Genomic DNA, 21,105 nt, shown 5'->3' on the forward strand with positions numbered 1-21,105 from the left:
TAAAATAAATGGGGCTGCCTGCCAGGAAAGTTGTGCACTGAAAGCTTCAAAACTGAATTTAAGAAACTGCTCCATAGCCAACTCACCAGGAATCAGCGCAGCAACACTACAGCCATGACACATGGATGCAGAAGCAGCCCACAGTGTTGTGACAATCTGGGTATCCTGACACACCCCACCATGACTCATTGCATGGTACGGGTCTGGGAAACAGAAGATGGGGTGTTCAGCCCCACCAGGGGAATTGAGAGGGGGGCAACCCTCACCTTTTGCTTCTCTGGAGGGAAAGGTCAACTCAGGGGTAAAAGAGATGGAGTCCCTGAGACTCGGGCCCACATTGCAGACACTGCCAAACCGCTTACTGGCCACTCAGCCACAGCAACCGGTAGCAGTTGCACCCACCATAGGGCATTTGGCACCCTCCTAAGACACCAGGAGAACAGAAGAGGCAGGGGGAATTCTAGCTTGATGGAGCAACCTGTGTTTTACCTGAATCCAGGGGTTTGAATCCATGGAACAACCCCATACTAGAAAATGGGGTGGGGAGCCACGCACACCCAGGCACACCTGAACCAATGTGAAGTATCAGAAAGAACATGAATGAAAGCAATTGTTGAATCATAGCTCAGTGACAGAGTGTAAGCTTTTCATTCACAAGGTCCTAGGTTCAACCCATAGCACATCCAATGAAGAGAAGCAGCACTGGGAAAGATTCCCTTCCTGAGCCCCCAGGAAGCAAACACCAGTTACAGTAGAGGGACAGTACTGGGTTAATATTAGAGCAGTTCAAAGGCTCCTGCAAGGACTTTTGTTTCAGCTGCTCAAAATGAAAAGTATCAATGGTCTTGACTTGAGAGTCCTAAATATTGTGATTCTGCAGCGCCACCTGCTGACGTGTCATGTCACAGCCCTTTATAAATTATGGAACATTTCGTTATACTGTAATTTTATATCGGGGTCAGTTACTTTTGACAGGACTGCTCTGAAGACAGTTGCCCTTTTTTCAGGACAGTCATCTTACGGTAAATGTGAACTTTGGCATGCAGGGATGCAGGTGGCACTGTGGGTTGAACCACAGAGCCTAGGGCTTGCCGATCAGAAGGTCGACGGTTCGAATCCCCGCGACGGGGTGAGCTCCTGTTGCTCGGTCCCAGCTCCTGTTAACCTAGCAGTTTGAAAGCATGAAGTGCAAGTAGATAAATAGGTACTGCTCCGACGGGAAGGTAAACGGCGTTTCCGTGCACTGCTCTAGTTCACCAGAAGCGGCTTAGTCATGCTGGCCACATGACCCGGAAGCTGTATGCCGGCTCCCTCGGCCAGTAAAGCGAGATGAGCGTGCAACCCCAGAGTCGTCCACGACTGGACCTAACGGTCAGGGATCCCTTTACCTTTACCTTGACAGTTTCCAGAAGGGTAGCCACATGTTAGCCTGTGGTAGCAAAAATAACAGCAACAACTAGGTCTTGGTGCACCTTAAAGGCTAACAAATTTATTATGGCAGAAGCTTGCACATGCCATAGTCCACATTGTCGGTTTAAGGCTCTTGTGGGCCAGATCATTTTATCAGAAATAAATTGTCGCAAAAACACAATTTAGGAGCATTGGTTATTTGCTTGGTATAGTTATACTCCATTCTCTCTCACGAAAGCTGTGAGAAGTATTTTATCCTCACAATGGACCCTGTGAGGTGGCTTATATTGAGTGGTAGTAACTTGCCCAAGCCACCTGCTCTGCCTCAACAGCTGAGCAGAAATTTGAGCCTTAGTCCCCCGTCCCCCCCCCCCCCCCGCATCCACATCTCAGCACTTCAGCCACTGTGCCACTCTGCTTTAATAAGGCTGTAATGAACCTTAGGCCTCTCTGCATATCAGGAGTGTGGAAACGGAAGCTTAGGAATGTGCTCTGCCTTTCCCCACTTTACACAGGCTGGCTGCAGGAAACTCTGGTGTAGCCATGGCAACACAATTGCTATGCAAATTATTAAGATTTCCTCAGCCATGAGTAAAAGGGCAATTATGCTTCTCCATAGTTTACTAAAATGAATAATAATCCTATGTTTTGCAAGAAAACATTTCTTTTTTCTTTGTAGAGACAAAGAAATAGACAAAGGCAAAGGAATGCAAGGACAGCGTACCTTGTTATCAGTTTCCCACAAGGGCTGACCCACAGGGAGGTTTAGACCTTCAGTTTAGGGAGTTTCTCCAAAGCGCTTATGCCTCGGGAATTTGGGCAACCCTTCCCTTAAGCACTTAGTATTTGCCTTGTTGAGAATTAATAGACAATTTGGGGGAAATAACTAACAAGGTGCTTTGTGGAACAGCTTACTCCAGTATTGTTTTATAAGCAATGAGCAGCCTTATGCCCAGCATTGCTTAGGTATTCTAAGAAACAACAAAATCAGTGCAGTTTAGAAAGTTTCAGTCCAGTATCTTGATTCACAATACAGTGGTACCTCTGGTTACGTACGTAATTCATTCTGGAGGTCCATTTTAAACCTGAAACTGTTCTTAACCTGAAGCACCACTTTAGCTAGTGGGGCCTCCTGCTGCCGCCGCGCTGCCACCATGCGATTTCTGTTCTCATCTTGAAGCAAAGTTCTTAACCTGAGGTACTATTTCTGGGTTAGCGGAGTCTGTAACCTGAAGCGCATGTAACCTGAAGTGTACGTAACCTGAGGTACCACTGTAGTGTCCAATTGTACCCAAAATTAGATGAAAACCTGTTTCTTGAGCTCAGGAACTATCACACAGAATCTGGTTATGATGTCTTAAGAGGTGTCCAAATGCATAAAGAACAGAAAAATGACTTTCTGAATAGTCTTGCTTTCCTTCTCATCCCTCTGATGAAACAACTGCAGCCAGGTGACTTATAGTCAAAAGACAGCTGTATTTGTTCGGCTGCAGCCCATTGGGACTAGTAGGGTGCAAGGCAGAGAAACCAACAGTAGGTGGAGCCAGAGTCATTGAGAGGCAGAGCCAACTAATTCTACCTTTCTCTCTCATCTTCCTTGCTGAGTTCTACAAGGACAGGAGGACTGAGATTAAGGAGAATGAGAAAGCACACAGCCAGTGCTCCCCCTCCCCCCAAGGATGGGTTTTAAGTAAGAAGACTGGCAGGTGAGATTGGCAAAGGGCAGACTGAGGTTGCTGGGGCAGTGTCCTCTTCACCTGAAATGTATGTCAAATGACGGAACATGTGTGCCAAATAAAGTGATGCCCTTATGTGTGGAAATGGCTTGATGTGTTGGGGGAAAGGCTGCAAAAGTGTGCTACTGTGGTTGTTACACTGCAGTTCATTTTTTCTAATATATTTTGTTGGGGTACAGTATTTGCTCAATGTGCAAGAGAGAATAACATTGTCGGTTCTTGTTTTTTTAACAACGTTCTGTAGAAATTGTATGCGTTACGCATGATGCTTGTGCTTTTAAGTTTTGTGAACTTTAAAAGTATTTTTTATTTTGGCAAAAGCTGTGAAGAAAAGAAGCAGCAAAATAGAAGAGTGGTTTCTTGATGAATCAAGCTATCTCAATGACCACTAGGGGTATTTTCATTTATGAAATGGAGTGACAAATTATGAGGGGGACACAGATCCTGGGGACCCCCTTTCAGATTGCAAATTTTGTTCCCAGTTCATCATACCTTTGTCAAAAATAATACATCTGTAGCTCGAGGCAGCTATGCATAACATCCAGGCTCTCGCGTAAACACAGTTGTTTATTTTATTCATTTATTTATTTGTGTGTGTGTGTGTTTTGTATATCAGATAAGTGACTTGCAGATACAGCCTCATCAGTGTAACAATATTCCAAACATTTGCACATTTCAAATCTGTAATGAAGAGAGAAGCTCACTTCTTACATTGCAGTCTTCCTCAATGCACCCACATGGTTAATAAGCATGACTAACTTAGGGCCACATTTACACCAGACATTTAAAGCCTTATGATACCACTTTGAACAGTCATGGTTTCCCTCAAAGAATTCTGGGAGCTGTAGTTTGTTCGGAGTGTTGAGAGTTGTTAGGAGACCTCACACACGATTCCCCTCACACAACTACATTTTCCAGAGCTGCCTGGGAAGAGGGATTGTTGAACCCCTCTGGTTGAAATGGGGATGGTTTCATCACTACCTTCAAAAAATTATAAACACGTCACTTGTCCCTGGGACAGTAGGGGTTATAAATCAAATAAATGGCTAACTAATATTCTGAGTCAATTTGAAAGGGCTGATTGGCAGAAGGAAAGAATGGCATCATGTTCCTTGTAACTGATTGGAGTACAACTAAAATAACATTACAGAGCATCACTTAAACCCTGATTTCAACAACAGTCTTCCTTCCCTGATTATTCCTGGGGGTGCTCAGCCACCTCCCAACCAATTCTGAGGAGGGCTGTAGCCCCTTCTTGCAGCCTTCAACTTCTAAATGTACATCATTGCATGGTAACAAGAAGCCCAAGGAAGGCTGGCCTAAGACATTATGCTGCCTGAGGCAAAAGGCAAGATTCTCTCCTTATTCCATGTATAGAAGTCGACAAGACTGCAGCTGAATGTTACTCTGGCACAGGTTATGGGCAGCACCTCCATCATACCTGAGTTCAGCAAACTAGCTGGCACATAACATCCCATTCTGCTCTAAGTTGCTCAGCATCTTCTGCCTGAGATGGCTGTGCCATTTGATCTAATGATAGGGTCAGCCCTGAATCAATCAAGATCGTACGCGGGAGAATACGCTAGGCTGGCCAATGTGATGCATTTCTGATTTTATTATTTTATTGGTGGTGTTGCCCAACCAAGGGATAACAGAAAGTTTTGGGCTCATGCAGCCCTCCCCGGAACAGCCCCCTAGTAGCAGCAGCAGCAGAGTGTGAGAGAGCAGGTGCTTCCTTCCCCTTTCTTTTCTCCTCAGTTGTCATCTAGGGGTGGAGTGTGGGCAGTTTCTGTCCTCTGTCCATGCTGAAGCAGAAGCGGAGTGGAAGGAGAAAAACAAAATATTTTTGAGAGAAAATGTGGGTTGGGTGGGTGAAGAGACCAGAAAGGAGTGAGACTCTTCACGCTTTTAAAGCAGTTTAGGAGTGAGAGGATCACTTGATATGTGGGCAGTCAGTGCCGCCTGAGGAGAAAATGAGAAATCCATGAAAGAAGGTAAGGATTTGCTGAATCGATTATATAAATGGGAATACAAAAAGGGGAGGTGTGAGGAAGTCAAGAAAATAAGCAAATGAGTCTATAAATATTGAAAACCGGATTTGCTTTTTAAATTCTTTTTTCTTTTCAGCTATTTTGTCTTTTTTATATGTATTTTCTATTTGTATTTTTTCAGCTCTTTTATATTCTTTATGTTTTTTCTTTAACATTGTAATTCTTTGTTTTTATTTTTTCTATTTTGCAAATTTATGTCTTTCTTTGAAAAAAGCTTAATAAATATTTTATAAAAAGAAGAAAAAAGAAAATGAGAAATCCATGAAGAGCAGGGCCGGCTCTACTATTAGGCAGAGTGAGATGGCAGCAGATGCTGAGGAGTGGAGGAACCCTGTGCCACATGATCTGCCCCTAAGTGAGACTGCTGGGCAGTGGAGGATGCTGCCCATTGCCAGTGTTGAAGTAAGACTCATGTGACAGTCTGGTTGGCTTTGATATCTGAAATGTGGAGGATGCCTTGGGCCAGCCCTGTTGAAGACCATGGCAGCTGTCCAGATTCCAGGCCCTCTCCTGAAGAGAAGCAGCTTCTGGTGCTACTATGACAGAAATATGAGGGAGGGCAAGAGTGGCAATGGGGTCAGAGTTGTCATCTACCCTTCCCATCTTTGTTTGACTGTTCTGAACAAGAACACACAAACAAAAAATATTATTATTATTATTATTATTATTATTATTATTATTATTATTATTGCAGCTGTGAGATGCAGATTCCATTGTAATCTGCAATAATGTAGGTTTCAGTGCCTTATCTAGTAATGAGAAACGACAAGTGATTTGTGTTCTGGAACCTATCAATTTCCAATGCAGAGCACCACATGTTAGGAAAGCAACAGCAGGGCAAAAAACCAGGCTTCTAATTTCTACCTTCATCCGCCTGATTATATAGCGAACAGAAATCTAAACTGTTTTACATGCTCTTTTCTTTTTCATCAGAAGAGAAGTTTAAAGAGTGCAGGACTGAAGAAATATTTCCACAAAGGAAGTTGCAGGTCTGCAAAACACGCTCCCTCAATTCCCCTCTTCCCACGAAGCTTGACACTGGCAGAAGGTTTAGTTGAGACTGTAGTTCCTTTTGTTAACAGGAAAATATGGCTCATGCTGTCAATACATACACTCGGGCGTGTGCCCCCGGGGTGGGTATTACCTGGTTTCCTAAGTTCAGCGTTTGCCAGAATAGTATTCTTAGGGGTCCTATGCAGAACCCTCAGTGGTCAGGCCAAAACATTGTTCTGTTTCTCTACCACCTCCAATAAACCAATAGGGACCAGTGTTTGCAGTACTCTGAAATATAAGATACTGCACACAAACCTACTCTGGGGCCTTGTTGATGTGGTCTTTTTTGCCTTTAGTGTACTGAGCTGCAGAGCAACACAGCTGAAGCGGGTCCTCTCTATGCCATAGACAAGACCACATGCTTGAAATCAGCATGGTTTCCAAACTGGATTCAGGAGTGCCTTTAACAGGGCTGGCCCGAGACATTTTTCTGCCCGAGATGGGACGGCAAATGGTTGCCCCTTTTCCCCCAAGCAAGGTGCATAGTACCCAAAGCTGACCAAGTTACTTTGATGCTTGAATTAGAAAAATCCCACAAGCATCTCGCCTAGGAAGTAAGAATAAAGCAATACATTAAATCACTACTAATGCGCAGGCCTTTCATGACACCCCAAACGGGCTGCCTCACTAATGGCAGGGCTGTCGCTGGCCTTTCACCATTGATATCTGGGGTCAGACATATTGCCAAATTGTATTTCGTAAGCACAGAGAAAACTGAATGCAAGAAAGGAGCACAGGTGTCCTTTGGCCTGCTATTTATCACTCACATTTCGTGACTGGAGGGCACAATGGCCCTCAGACAAGCTGCCTCACAGGATCACTATAAAGCTCAAACAATGCTTAGTTCTGAGCTCACTGGAAAGTTGGCATTAGAAATGTGATCATCTTCCCTCAGAACACAGAAGCTTAATTTCTCACAGGATTTTCCTTTTTCCAAGGCAAAACACAAAAGGTTAAAATAACATCTGGTTTATTGGATTCAGACCAATCCGCCCAGGTTTTAGAAAACAGCTGCTAGCATCTTTTTTGACTTGAATTCAAATATGTGCGGGGGGCGGGGAGGAATATGAGTCCTAATAGTTGCTAACCACTATCCACCCTCCACTTAGGAATTTGATTTGGGAATGCAGATAATGAATGACTCTTGATGGTAAGTACGTTTGAAAACTTGAGCTGTTGAAGCAGTCATAGAGCTGGGAAATTAGCCAAGCAATGGATAATAGGGTTTATAGTCTGACTATAATCTTATCCAGGTTCTCAAAAGAACACCTGGGGGAATAAAGGTGGGGGCAGAGAGAGGAGGGGGCTGTGGGTGCCAGCTCCACCTGCATGTCCCCACTGATTCCACCCCCAACCCTTGAGCACGGGGTCAAATATATGCGTAATTATCAGCATACAAGTAGACAATGTGTGGCTGGAATGCTTTTTCCTACTAAATAGATTTGACACACCCTTTACTAATTCCTTTTCAACTACTGTTATGCAATTTTTAGTTATTCAAACATACCAAATCCTTAGCTATGTCTCTATTGGCTTGAAAGGGATTTGTGTGTTCATAACTCTTACCTCCAGTAATTTGAGAGTGCTATTTGCTTCTCTCAGTCCACTAGAGACCATTGCCTTTATTTGAAACAGGAAGTGAACAGTCATTCTGAACATGGTATGTGGAGTTGCACTTCTCCCCTACTCCTTTCTCAAGGTCCGATTACTTTGGAAACTTTTTTTGGTAAATAATCATACCTATGGTGTGTGTGTGTGTGTGTGTGTGTGTGAGAGAGAGAGAGAGAGAGAGAGAGAGAACACACAATCATCTAAGTTTCTCTAACTTATCCCACTGTCTCTCTTACACTTTGAGGAAAGGCCTCACAGAATTTATGGTTCACTCAATTCATGCATTTGACAACCCCAAAATCCTCACTTTTATATAGATGCTGGTATGTGCACACCTATGTAAAATCTAGCATTTTTTCCCCAGCTGAGACAACATCTGTTTGGGGGAGGCTGAAGTACTAGATATAAAATTACTAAAAGCTGCAGGAAAACCTTGCTTTGTGCATGGAAAGCGGCTTCATCATATCCCCTCTACTCCTGGGTGTCTATACATTATTCCTTCCCCAAATCCATTTTTGGAGTTCTGGGACTTGAAAACAGTCTGGGGACAAACTCCACTAGCTGTGATAAAATTTCCTCTCTACCCCAAGTGATATTACACGTGTGCTATTTCTTTCTGCATTTACGGTACTTCCCCCCCATCTGCATTTCTTCCTGAGCAATTACTGGTTCAAGTCTTTCATTTTAGGTAGATGCATGGCACTGGAGAACAAGTATGCAACCTACTGATTCCCCAACACCCCAAAAATTCTTAAACCTACATAAAGGATAACATCTCTTTCCTATTGGCTTTTAGATTTCTTGGTATTAGAGGGCCTGGCACAAGCAGAAAGAATACCCAGGTTCAGAACCTCGCCAGCTTAGTAACATCTAGCCTAGTCTGTTAAGGCAATTTGTTAGCACAACTGAAAGACTAGATGAGTTATTCATTAACAGGACCCCAGCTTGTTTCTACTGCTATCTGAACATGCTATCTGTTATATCTGCAATGATTATAATTGGAGGATGGGAAAAGAAAACACTACCATAAAATACAGAACTAGTATACACCATCTGAAAATTTATTTTCAGGAATTCTGTTCTTAAGCTACGGAATAAAATGCATGTCATATGCAGGAAAGAGGCTACAGTGAACATTTGAACACTAGACAACTAGACATAGATAGGACTATAGTTTGCTTTATGCAGTCGCTGACACAAGTTTGCTCATTCCACTGAAGTAGGATCTTTCCCTTTCACTCATTACTTCAAAGTGAAGGGGTCGCCTGCAGAAGTTGCATTCAGCAGAGGAGTGTGGCTTCAGCTCCAGGCCAACTTCCTTCCAAGTAGCTAACAGATTCTCTGCAAGGGAAGAAGGAAACAGGCTTATTGGTAATTGCAGAGACAAAGCAAACACTCTGGCTAATCTGTAGCATAAAGACACAGAACAACTAATACAAGGTTCATCCTTATTAGCTTTCTTTAACAGAGTAGCCTTGAATTTTAAAACACTAATGACCCCGTTATGTTCAAAGGTTTCATGGCCCTTTGCCTGTTACAGGTTTACTAGGAGAGACAATCTCAATTCTTGCGTTACCTGCTAGACAATATTCCCTTTTGGAGGAAGCCTCCAAAACCCTACACAAATCTGACGTGGAGTCTCTAAAACGGTTCGATGGAGCCTTGTACGGTTCCTTCCAGCAACTCCTGCAGCCCGGCTGGTGCCAAACGTATTGCTCAACTTTCCTTTGGATCACATCAGTGAGGCCAAGAGGGGGTTTTGTCATCTGGGAAGTCCAGGACCTCCATACACACTGCCCAGGCTTGCACCATGAAGAGGTCACTTCAGTTTGACTTCACCCCCAGAGGTGAACTCCATTGTCTCTTGAGACAGATGGATGCCAACAACTATTCAGTAAGCTTGTGTGTGTTAGGACAGAGATAGCAGATTTACTGGCACTAACCCAGTACTGTGTTACTGGCATAGTGCTATGGAGTCTACATGTACTCATGGCTTTCTTTAAAGAAGCAAGAAAGCTGCACATAGCGCAGATGCAGTTTGCCTGTTGGAGACTCATGCAATTTAATAGGCAAGGACTCAGCTAGGGTGAGGATCTGATGATGTACCATGTTTAGCCTTATCATTTGACATAATTATTAAAGAAATATCAAGCTGTACAAACAAGTGGAACTAAGCCAGCACAGTGCTTCCTTGATACAGAAACTTTTGGAGAACAATCTAACTTGATCACAAAAAAGCCTTACTGGTCTCAAATTCAGTTTTATATATTGTACAATGTAAGTTTATTTACATTTTAGGAAGTGGTACTTGCAGTCACCCACCCTGCTTCTCGTGCTTATGACAGTTCAACCTTAGGGACAAAGCACATTTTTTCTATAGGGGCAACCCTATTTGAGCATTAATTACTTAGGGGATTCCAGTTACATGCGGGGGTACAGCAGGGCCACTTAAAAGACTCCTCATGCATGATCAGGGTTCAAAGTCACATGGGGGAGTCTGAGTGTAGAGCGGGCTCCTAGTTTCAGCCTTCAACCTTAATGAGAATAAGGGGTGTTGTGGATATGGCAGCCCTACTCTCTGCCACACACGATTGGAATTGTGCAAGCAATAAGTGCCCAAATAGTTCTTTAGCACTATAGTCAGAAAAGTGTTAGGAAATGTTGCTGTGCTTTTATGTCTTTGTTCACTCACCAATAAAATAGTTCATCATTTGTGGTGTATGATGTGGGGTAGGGGCAATACGTAGCAGCTCTTCCCCACGTGGCACAGTGGGGTAGTTTATCGCTTGGACGTAGATGCTATGCTGGCTCATCATTTTGTCACAGATCTCAGTATTTTTAGCAGCATCTGAAACCTGAGGCAGAAAGATTATTTCTAGACACGTTTCCAAGACTGTAAAAATACATTATTTGCATCACCAAGGACCAACTAGGTGTTCCCATGACCAGACTCCAAAAGTTATAGTTACAAAGACCTGTACTTAGACACTGCCAGTTGCATGAACTATTAACCAGTAAGATACAAGCTAAAACTAGGAGGCAAGTGCTTTGGGGTGGGGTGGAAGCGGAAAAGGCAGGGAGAACGAAGCACATGTGTGTGGTCCAAGAAGGCCAGTGATATACTCCTGTGCCACTTCTCTTGCCAGGGAGACCTCAGGGTATCTCCATCCTGGGTTCCTTCCACAGACTATGTGGGCTTCATACCAATCTCTTCCCTAATCAATGTCAGATTGCTGTATTCTGTGGGTCCTGGGCAGGAAAGCAAAGAAATGCAGGTTGCCATCAATCTCCTACTCTCTCAATCTGTGTTTTATGCATAAATTTAAACTGAAACAGTGTGTGGGGGAAATTGCTGAAGTCATAACCATTAAGATGCCTCTTGGGGAATTGGGGAAGATGCCATGTTATACAGAGTTCAACAAGATGAAGAATGTAAATGCATACAGACTTAATTATGAAATTTCTGTGGGACATAAAAGAACAATGGGGTTTTTATGTACTGGATTAAGTCCTTAAATAGTTACCCTGATAGGAATGATGTGACTGGGACAGTGCACTACAGGGAAGCCAGTATCCATCAGCATCTGTCTCATGAGTTTAACATTGCGTTGATGTTGGCGGCGAAGGACTTGCCCCTCTGCACTTTTGAGGATTCTCACAGACTCGAGAGCGCCAGCTAAGAGCATGGGGGGCAGGGACGTTGTAAAAATAAAGCCAGCAGCATAGGAACGGACAGTGTCTATCAGAGAACTTGTACTGGCCACGTAACCCCCTACACAGCCAAAAGCTTTGCCTGCAGGAAAAACAAGCAAAAGGTTATTTTATCCTTGGCGTACAGTTCTTTTGATACCAAACCACTAATTTTGGTAAAAAGCAGATGTTTAACAAGCAATGCAGTATTTTGATCCCTCTTCTACAGAAGAGAGCTGTTTTAAGTCTTCATACAACAGAGAAAGGTGGTATGTTCAATACAGAACTACCACCCCAGTTTTAAATAAGCTGCTTAAAGGTGTGCACACACAAACACATGTATACAGGGAAAGTGCATAAAGAAAACCCCTGACCACATCTGAAAAGGCAGACATGAAGCCATCTTTGGGGAATCAGTACATTTTGACATCACATGGTGACGCTTAAAAACAACTGTCAACCAGGTTTCAGGGGCAGGAGCAGTTTTCTAACTGGCCCACCAAGAGGGCTTCTAGGACCAAAAAATTAGGAAAGATTAGCACAATATTCCGTCCTCTCTACTAGTTTTGCTACTTTGTGTTAACAGCATTTTCACAGTTTCTTACTATCTACAGAGAAAGCATACCTTGTGTAAACCAATACCTCCAAAGGGAGGTACTCATATATTTCACTTGCATAATAAGAGCAAGCACTCTGGGGTGGGTACAACTTTGCAGTTGTTATGTAACACCAACTGCCAGTTCATAGTTCCTTAAAATTTATGAATGTAAAGTGCTTCCACTGGTACATTGTTTTTATTGCAGCTTTTGAAATTGCAATAAGCAATAGCCTTAACTGGTAAAACTTGTTGCTAAGACATAGATTTACTACTTCTGTTCCTACCAAATCTCCTTACACAACTCCCATGTCAGGTTTCAGGATTAAGAACGTTCTACTTTACAGAGTTAAGTTCAAGGTAAGGATAGGAGGACTCTGTAAAACAACTAACATTTTCACATACACTGATTTAATGCAGGAATGGAGGATCTACCACAAATACAAATTATCCTTGCAAATGGAATTACAAGGGTATAATCATTCTGTTTTATGACTCATTCTTAGTCACTCTTACTCAAAATTAGAATGAACAGCACCAGTGTGCACATACCCAGTGTTCCAGAGATGATATCCATTTTGTTCATGACCCCATCTCTGTCTCCAATGCCTCCACCGTGAGTTCCATACAGCCCAACGGCATGTACTTCATCTACAAAGGTGATTGCCCCGTGTTCATGAGCCACATCACAAAGCTCTTCCAATGGGCAGACTGCACCTAAAACAAGATAATAGTAATATATCAAGTTCTTGCATTTCAGAACCCATGTCTTCCCAGTTTTCAGGACCTGGAGCATAATACAGCAAGCATACCATCCATTGAGTGAACAGTTTCAAATGCAACAATTTTGGGAGTAGATGGATCTGATTTTTTCAACAGTTCTCGGAGATGGCCAACATCGTTATGGCGAAAAATGTGCTTTGGCACTCTGCTGTTTCGAATCCCCTGAATCATAGAAGCGTGGTTTCCTGCATCCGAGTAGATTTCACAACCTGAGGAGGGAAAGAGAGAGAGAGAGAAGGCCAATCAAATACTACATTGCAGCTTGATCATCTGTAACTGGATAGGATTAGGACAACTCACTAATCCAGCTAGAGAGAGATCAGATTATCCCAACCTGAATGTAAAGAAACCTAGAGCAATAAGATTCTTGTGGGAACCTGTCAAACAATCTACTGTATCTGGGGAAAGGAGGCGGTGGGTTCAAACCTTGAACCCAGATAATACCCTGCTGGTCCTGCCTTTTGCAAGTCACCTTAATTTTCAAGTTCTGTTCTTGGAATTTTCCTGGCAGCTATTGCTCAAATCCAGGAGAACCCCATTCTATGATTCTGGAAGGAAAGCAACATCATTGAACAAGGTAGTCTTTTAAGCAGGAAATCTGGTGAGTGAGCAGGGCAGGAATGATCCAGTGTTGCCTTGGTACTGCTGTGGCCACACATTATGTAGGAAGTGTCATTAGATACCCAGAACATAGGAAAAATATGTAAAGAAACAAAAAACAAAAGTGGTACCTTCAAATTCAGCTACCATACAGCCGCATCTTATACCCATTTAACTTGAGCATGTTTCAACAAGCTGGCTGAAACTGCGCAAGTTAAATCCAAGCCTAGTGGAGAGGTTAAAAGTTACGTTTTTGCTGGGTCTGCTTGGGGTTACCCAGTGCGTAAAGAGCTTTTAAGCTCCCTGTCTTGCCTGCGGGGGGGAAATGCGTGCTCAGTGCACCAGCTTTGGGATTTTTGCACGCGATCTTGTGGGGCCATCCAAGTTCCTGCAAGATCTCCCATGAGCATCCCTAGCCTCCCAGAACCAGTGTGCCAGGCGGGATGTGCCCAGCAAGGTCTTTTTGCACTGGGTCCACTTGGGGCTACCTGGCGTAAAAAGAACTTCTAAGTTTTCTGCTTTTACTTGGGAGGCAAAGCCTGCCCAGTGCACAGGCTATGGGAGTATGGGGGATTCTCTCTCCTCCTCACCTGCTAGCCACTGGGGCAGCTCCAAGGGTTTCAGTATAAGCAATTTTCATGTATACAAGGAATCCTTGGAACAAAACCCTACACGCTATGCGCTCGCACTGTACTTGCATTTTGTCTTCACACATCTAGTTTAGTTTTTTTCAGTTCAAAGCTTTTGATACAATTTCCATGAGGTGGCAAAAACCATTAACATACACTTAACCTGGCTGGATTGATAAAACTGCTAGCCACGTTCAATTCCAAGCTAGTTTAAGTGTTTGTATTGAATTAATCTGGGGCAATCTTGGTGCAATTTGGTGTTTTACAGTATTTGAAATGAATGTACCACGGAATATTTATTGTTTAGCAATTCCTTCAAGGTACAGTAGAATAGCATATTCATGTTAGATTTACCTGGCAACATTTTGGCTAGTGTGAAGAGTGTTGAATCATTTGCTACAAAGCAAGAAGAGAACAACAGAGCAGCATCTTTTCCATGGAGATCAGCCAATTCTTTCTCAAGATCAACATGGAATTTACTGGTTCCTGATATATTCCTGGTGCCTCCTGCTCCCGCACCATGCTGTTTCAGTGTTTCCCTGTGAGGAAGGTTCCAACAGGGTCATTAAACACAACTTGATGCAATCTCACATTCGCAAATAAGTTCCATTCCCATTCATGTGGGGGAGTTTTAAATAGTTGGCCTGAGTGATAAAGCCAAGCACAAACTAGGATAATTTTGGGGGGAATCTCAGGTTACCAGCTTGAGATTTTTTAAAAACATTCTTCATTATAAGCAAACTACTTGTGGTAATTAGAGGAGAAGCATTCTGTATTAAGAAATACAGTGGAACTCCATTTAATCTTTTAAAACCAGCTTGGTGTCATGTGGAAATATGATACAGGTAGGTGGCTCATTACAAAGAAAAGACAGTGACAAAAGGTCCCCTAATAACCAAAGAGGACCTATAACTTAATAATTTGCTTGTAACCAACAATGGTGATGGGTAGGCCTCTAAAAGACACAATGTAATTAGCCAACATTTTACTGTCAATTAAAAAACACTTACATGACAGCTCCACAAACTCTAGGATGACGACTCATCCCAAGATAATCATTGCTGCACCAGACAGACACCTCTTTCTTGCTGCTATGGGATTCTGAATAGTCATCTGCCATGGGAAAAACCTGGGCTCTTCGGTTCACAGTTTTGAATACACGGTATGTATGATCTTTTCTTTTCTCATCAATTTTTTTCTCAAAGAACTGATCATACTGGAAAGTAGAAACAGCTAGAAGAGGAAGGCATTAGCAGATGTCAGCAGCTAGAACAACCAACCAAGTTTATACAAGCTTTTGATTTCCATCAAGTTAAACAAGACTGTGCCTCACATTTCGGTAAGTTCTCCTGAAGCAGATGAGACACCCTTTCTGGTCTCTGTTTCAACATCATATCTTGGAATTTCTTCAACAAGCCATCATTTGGATTTCCCCCATCCATCTTAGTGTTTACCGCAACAGTACTTTCTGGTGTTTTGGCAAATTCTACATAGCAAGGTGCCATAAGAAAATTAGTGATTGGACAGCTCAAATTAAATTTCATGTATAAACAATGCAGTTGTTTTTTTAAAAAAATGTTACTGTAACTGAATGAAGTAGTATATTTATTGATTACGAGTACTTTTTTTCTTCAGAATAAGTCATGGCAGTGCTGGAGATTCACATAGGGGATAACTGTTTCTCAGCCCTCTACCATTCATTTCATGATAGGTATCTTCCCAGTTTTATGTGTGTTAGTTATTTTCAAACTCAGGACTATCCCACATTTCCCCCAAAAAATCCAACCAATAAAACACAGCTGCATGAATCTACTCTGGTTAACTAGACAACGAAAGTTTATAGTTATACATGAACAACTGCTTAGCACTACACTGGTGTCCACTTGCTTTCTTCCTTGTATTGTGGCCTATTCAAAGTCCAAGTCACTGAGAATCAATTAGTGTTTCCCTAAAAGTAGCCATGCTTTCAGAGCAGAGGCAAGTGAAAGTCTGTTATTTTACAGTGCATTTAAAGCAGCATGTGAATTAACTGTCCCAAAGTGTTTTCCTCTATTTCATAACTGTACTTACAGGAAACACCACCATTAGAAAGAGAGATCTTTGGCTCAGACAGGTTTCAGAACTATGATCATTATTATTACACCAACAACTAACTGTAAATAAAGCAGATAGAAAAACCCAAGCCAATGGATGTGCAACTTGTGGGTTCTGTAAGAGCTACACAATTTAAACAGCTTGAGAAACTTGGACTAAACTTTGTTCAGTTTTGTCTCCTCTCTTTAAAATCTACCTAGCACAATTAGAACCAAATTTCATTAAACCTCCAAAGAGGTGATACCTTTTCTTACTGCTTGCATTTCTTCCACATCCTCCTGGAGTTCCAGGCTAGCTTTGCGGAAAACACTGCTGTTCCCTTCGTTCATCTGAGCTGCCAAGAATGGGCATTTAGTCACAGTGGCTTGGCTAGCACTCTGGCTAGCGGCAGGTGGGTGGCTCAATGGAAGTGGGGATCTGCTTATGTTTCGTTGGGCCACATCTGGTGAATTTTTGGCCTCTTGAATAAAAGAATAAAGTGTTTAGTATGCAACAAAGGTATCTGAGGTACTCATTTTGATAGGGGTGCTAGTTGTATGTGTCTTAAAATATATTTTATGTGTAATACCTTAAATATTATCCAGATAATCCTGTAAGGATTGAAAACATTTTCATTCAGAAGTGCTGTTTAACTAACCAAACTAAAAAAATACTCAGAGAGTGGAAATACTACACTCTCCCCCCTGCCCAGCAACATATCAAACTATACTCAGAAAACTAAAGGGGAACACTAAAACTAAAGGGGAACACTATACTCAGAGGGGAACACTAAAAACGGACCAGTATTGTGCAAAGAAGAAATGGATGAATCGTTACATCAGTCCCATTATTAGTTTTGACATACAGTATATTTGAACACACAACAGTTTTCTTTTATTAATGAGAAGTCTGCTTTTGTAGAATCATTTTAAAAATCAGGGCTATGCCTCACAATAACAGTGTGTAACATATAGTTTTAACTGACAAGTGTTCAAGAGAACCAGCAGCACACTCTTATGTACATTTACTTAAAAGGAAATCCAACTGAATCCATGGGATTTACTTCTAAGTTACAGTATATAGGATAAAAGCCTTAGACTGCAGTCCTATGCACACTTTGAAGGGTTGTACACCTCATTTAATTAAGTGGGATTTTCTTCTAATGAAAAACATAGATTTGTAGAGTTAGTATTTCCTAAGTTCTTGCTTCCTGTAGTTTCTCCTGCCAGGCTCTTGCCTTTAGTTAGTACTTCCTGATGTAGTGATGAAAACATATTTCAACAGCATGTAAAAAGCCTGTGATTAAAGATATTTTAAGCAACAAAAGCAAAGTTCAAAAAAGGCAAAACTGTGGTGCCAGGCCATTTGCCATTTAAGATGGCCCTAAATCAGGAATGAGGAACCTGAGGCTCAGGGGCAAATGCAGCCTCGCAAGCCTATCTGGCCCCTGAATCTCTTTGCAAACCACACCCCGTGACCAGCCACACTAGCCATTCTCCTCACTGGTCCCACTTCATACACTACTGCATGGCTGGAATGTGAACTTTGATAATGCCTTTTGCTTGCCTAGACAGTGTGTGTGTGTGTGTGTGTGTGTGTGTGTGTGTGTGTGTGGAAACTAGGGTACTGTTCAAAGGTAACATTTCCATTTGTTGCTTTGCCCAGTTCTGTCTCTGCCCCCCCTACTGCTGGCATGTGGGCCCTGGAAGGTTGCCCTGCAAAAGCTTCATCAGTGTCATCCACCGTATGCAATAATTTTTATACTGTTCTTCACCCTTGTTCTTAGATTGTACAGAGAGCGAGTTACAATATACTTTGGCCTCTGTAACTGGGAAAAGGACGTTCAAAGTTCAGTCAGCCTACCACTTTCTCAAAAGTGAACTTGGCTAACATCATATTGCCTTGAAATAATAAACCATTTCCAAACATACTGCCAATAAAAAGTTAATTTTAAAATGTAATGCATCACTTCTATTATAATCACTATGGGCAAGATCCCATATCAAGGAGAGTTGGCACTGTTGTGCAAGCTCTTTGCTACTCATGCAGAAGTAGTATAACAGTATAAAACAGGATATCACAGGTTAATTCTGTTTGACATTTCTATTGCCCTAAGCTGCCCACTCACTGGATTTGGCCATTGCACTACATTAAGAATGTCCCCCCACCTTCCCCAATTGTATGGCTGTTGCACTCACAGGCTGCCATTACTAGATCTCACCCTAAGTTTCAGAGTACTGTAGAATAAAATAAATTGCTGAACAAACAAGCAGGCAATTCTAGGAGGTTTAACTATCAGTATTTTGCAAAAACTCTTGTGGATGAATAAGATCAGGCCAATGGTATTGCAACTCCATTGGATTTCAGAAGTATGCTCACTGCTGTATTTCAATTTAGTAATGACAACATTTCAAGAAAGTTTCAAGTTATGCAGTATTAAATAGCAAAATCGCAAAGTTGAGCCTTACTCTCACTAGTGGAAGTGGTTTCTTCAGTTTGCTGACAGTGAGCAGATGAAGTACTCAGGGCACGTGAAGCAGGCTTAGTCACAACTTCCATCATTTTAGGGCAGTTTTGGGCATAGAAAAGAAGGGATTTGCCAGCCTTTTGCAGGAAAGCCTGGGATACCCTTGACAGGAATGGGCAGCGGCGAACAACAGCTTCCATTTTTCAAGAGTTTTCAAAAGTCTTGCTGAAAATAACAAAACAATGTAGATTAACCTCATACAAAGATGCAAGAAAGACAGTCTGTATACAAGACTTCAAGAACTACTGGGGTCACTTCACATATGACAAACATATAGATGACCAGCATACATAGGTTACTGACTTTTGGATGTGTTTGCAGCTTTTAGATGCACACAAGATTGTTAACATATTACGATCTACACACACAGTTGCAGGTTCAGTCCTACAAAGACAGCCCTCCAGTTCAAGATGTTTACAATGCATGAAGCAACCTTTAAGCAAAAGCAAACAACAGAAAACAAAAACATAGCGCCACCAAAGATTAAATAGCTGCACATGCATTGAGCTACAGGCCAAAATACCGGAACCACTGGCATAGTAATTCAGCAGTGGATAATTTCACATATGACCCCTTGACTGACAAAAGGAGGAAAGAAAAACTGGGAGGATAGGCAGTCCAAGGAATCTTGACTCACCAGTTCCAGAAGGGTAGCCTACGGATCTGTTGCAACGTTTCGCGCAAAGAGTCTTGCAGCATGTTAAAACTTACAAAGACTTATTGCGGCATAGCACATTGTGGACTACAGCCAGCCTTGAGTGCTTGCCCCAAATGACAGATAACGCTAGATGCCAGTATTTGGACAGGCAATATTTCATGGGTTCAGTGAAGCGAGCTTTAGCCCACCTAAGAATATGCCACAATAAACTCGCCAACCTGCAAGACCTCGCCCCACCCCGCCAACACTTCTGTTTGCAAGGCGTTTAAAAACCAGGAAAATTTATTGGTGTGAGTGAGGGACGTTTGTGGAGAGGACGCGGAACTTGTCGGAAACCCCCATCCAAGTCTCCTAAGACAACTGACACGGGCAGATCTAGGGAGGCTCCATCCCCGAGGGCTGAACGAGATCGCCCCAACCCGGCCACTTCTTCCTCCTCCTCTCGGATTCTTTTGCGGGGGACCGAAGTGAAGACTCCTCTGTGGCCGATCGCAAGCTTGCTAGTGAAGGAGGGCCGTGTCTCCCTTTGGCGCACGGTGGAAACGAAGCGAGGGGCACAGAGGGATCGGGGTGAGGAGGAAGAAGAGGAGGAGGACCACCACCCCCCGCTTTCCCTCTCCCCTCCTGGGGACGAAGATCTCCCTCCCGGCCCCTTTCGCCCAGGGGCAGCTTTGTAGGGGGAGGAGAAGCCCCTCCGCATCTCGCCCAGACTCGGCGGCCAAGGGCGCCCCGAGCGGCCACCCGCTTCCCCGCCCCGGACAGCTCCGTCCATCCGAGGCCGGACAAGGTCAGGAGCGAAGAAGTGCCGGCTGGGCCGCCGCCGCCTCGGACACGAGCAAGCGAGGGCTAAGCGCCGCTTTCGAAGGAAACCGGGCCTCCTTCCCTCACGCGCCCCCCGCCGCCATCCTATCCGTCCCCCCCCCCACGGTCCCTTACCCGTCAATTAGCGTCCCTCCAACCCTCGCCTTCCAGCTCTTTCCGCTCAGTGTCAACCCAGCTCCGGCCGCCGCCGCCTATATAGTCGAAAGCAAAGGGGCACCACCGCGCACGCGCACCCGAAGACGCCTCTCCCGCGGCAACCCCCCCCTCCCGCCGCCGCCGCTCCACAAGAGCCCTGCCGCCGCGCATGCGCCGGGATTGGCAACTCGCCCTCCTCGCGAGGGGGCGTAGTCTGTCCCTCAGCCGCTTAAATCCTCGTCGCGCTCGTCTGTTCCTTTCCCGGGTTTATTTGCGGGGAGGGAGAAAGTCGAGACGGCTCTACGTCTCCCGGCTACGGCTGCGGAGAAGTGCCTTGTTTTAATTGCATAGAATCGCACAACTCGAAAGGACCATCTCTCCCACCCGCCTTCAGCTTCTAGTTTATGACCCAGTTATATGTGGAGAGTGTTTTTCCTTAAGAGAGATAAAAGCAACCCCTAAGGACACACACAAACACACACCAACTCCACCTGTGATTGTTGTGCTAGTATTTATCCATACTTACCTTTTACCCCTTTAACCAAACTGCGGGAGGCAGTGGAAGACAGGAGTGCCTGGCATGCTCTGGTTCATGGGGTCACGAAGAGTCGGACTCCACTAAACGACTAAACAACAACAACAACCTTTTACCCCACTCTTTACAGGCACTTTAACCTCTTTCCCTGCAAAAACCTGCTCTTTAGTACTCAATCAGCTCAAATGTCAGTGGCG

General features: G+C 43.5%; 1 protein-coding gene across 1 annotated transcript; it reads right to left on the reverse strand.

Moving 5' to 3' along the window:
* Positions 1–8,901: 8,901 nt before the first annotated feature.
* On the reverse strand, positions 8,902–20,480 carry ALAS1 (5'-aminolevulinate synthase 1). The gene is made up of 11 exons (XM_053377542.1): positions 20,353–20,480; positions 18,700–18,923; positions 16,497–16,712; positions 15,492–15,644; positions 15,169–15,391; positions 14,513–14,697; positions 12,959–13,138; positions 12,699–12,863; positions 11,386–11,654; positions 10,554–10,716; positions 8,902–9,202 (listed from the first exon to the last, which is right to left on the reverse strand). Exons 2-11 carry the CDS (start codon positions 18,896–18,898, stop codon positions 9,042–9,044), a joined length of 1,914 nt encoding a protein of 637 aa, XP_053233517.1. The 5' UTR covers positions 18,899–18,923; positions 20,353–20,480; the 3' UTR covers positions 8,902–9,041.
* Between the last annotated feature and the right edge of the window lie 625 nt (positions 20,481–21,105).

The sequence above is a fragment of the Podarcis raffonei genome, chromosome 2, assembly GCF_027172205.1.
Source record: "Podarcis raffonei isolate rPodRaf1 chromosome 2, rPodRaf1.pri, whole genome shotgun sequence".
NCBI classification, from domain to species: domain Eukaryota; kingdom Metazoa; phylum Chordata; class Lepidosauria; order Squamata; family Lacertidae; genus Podarcis; species Podarcis raffonei.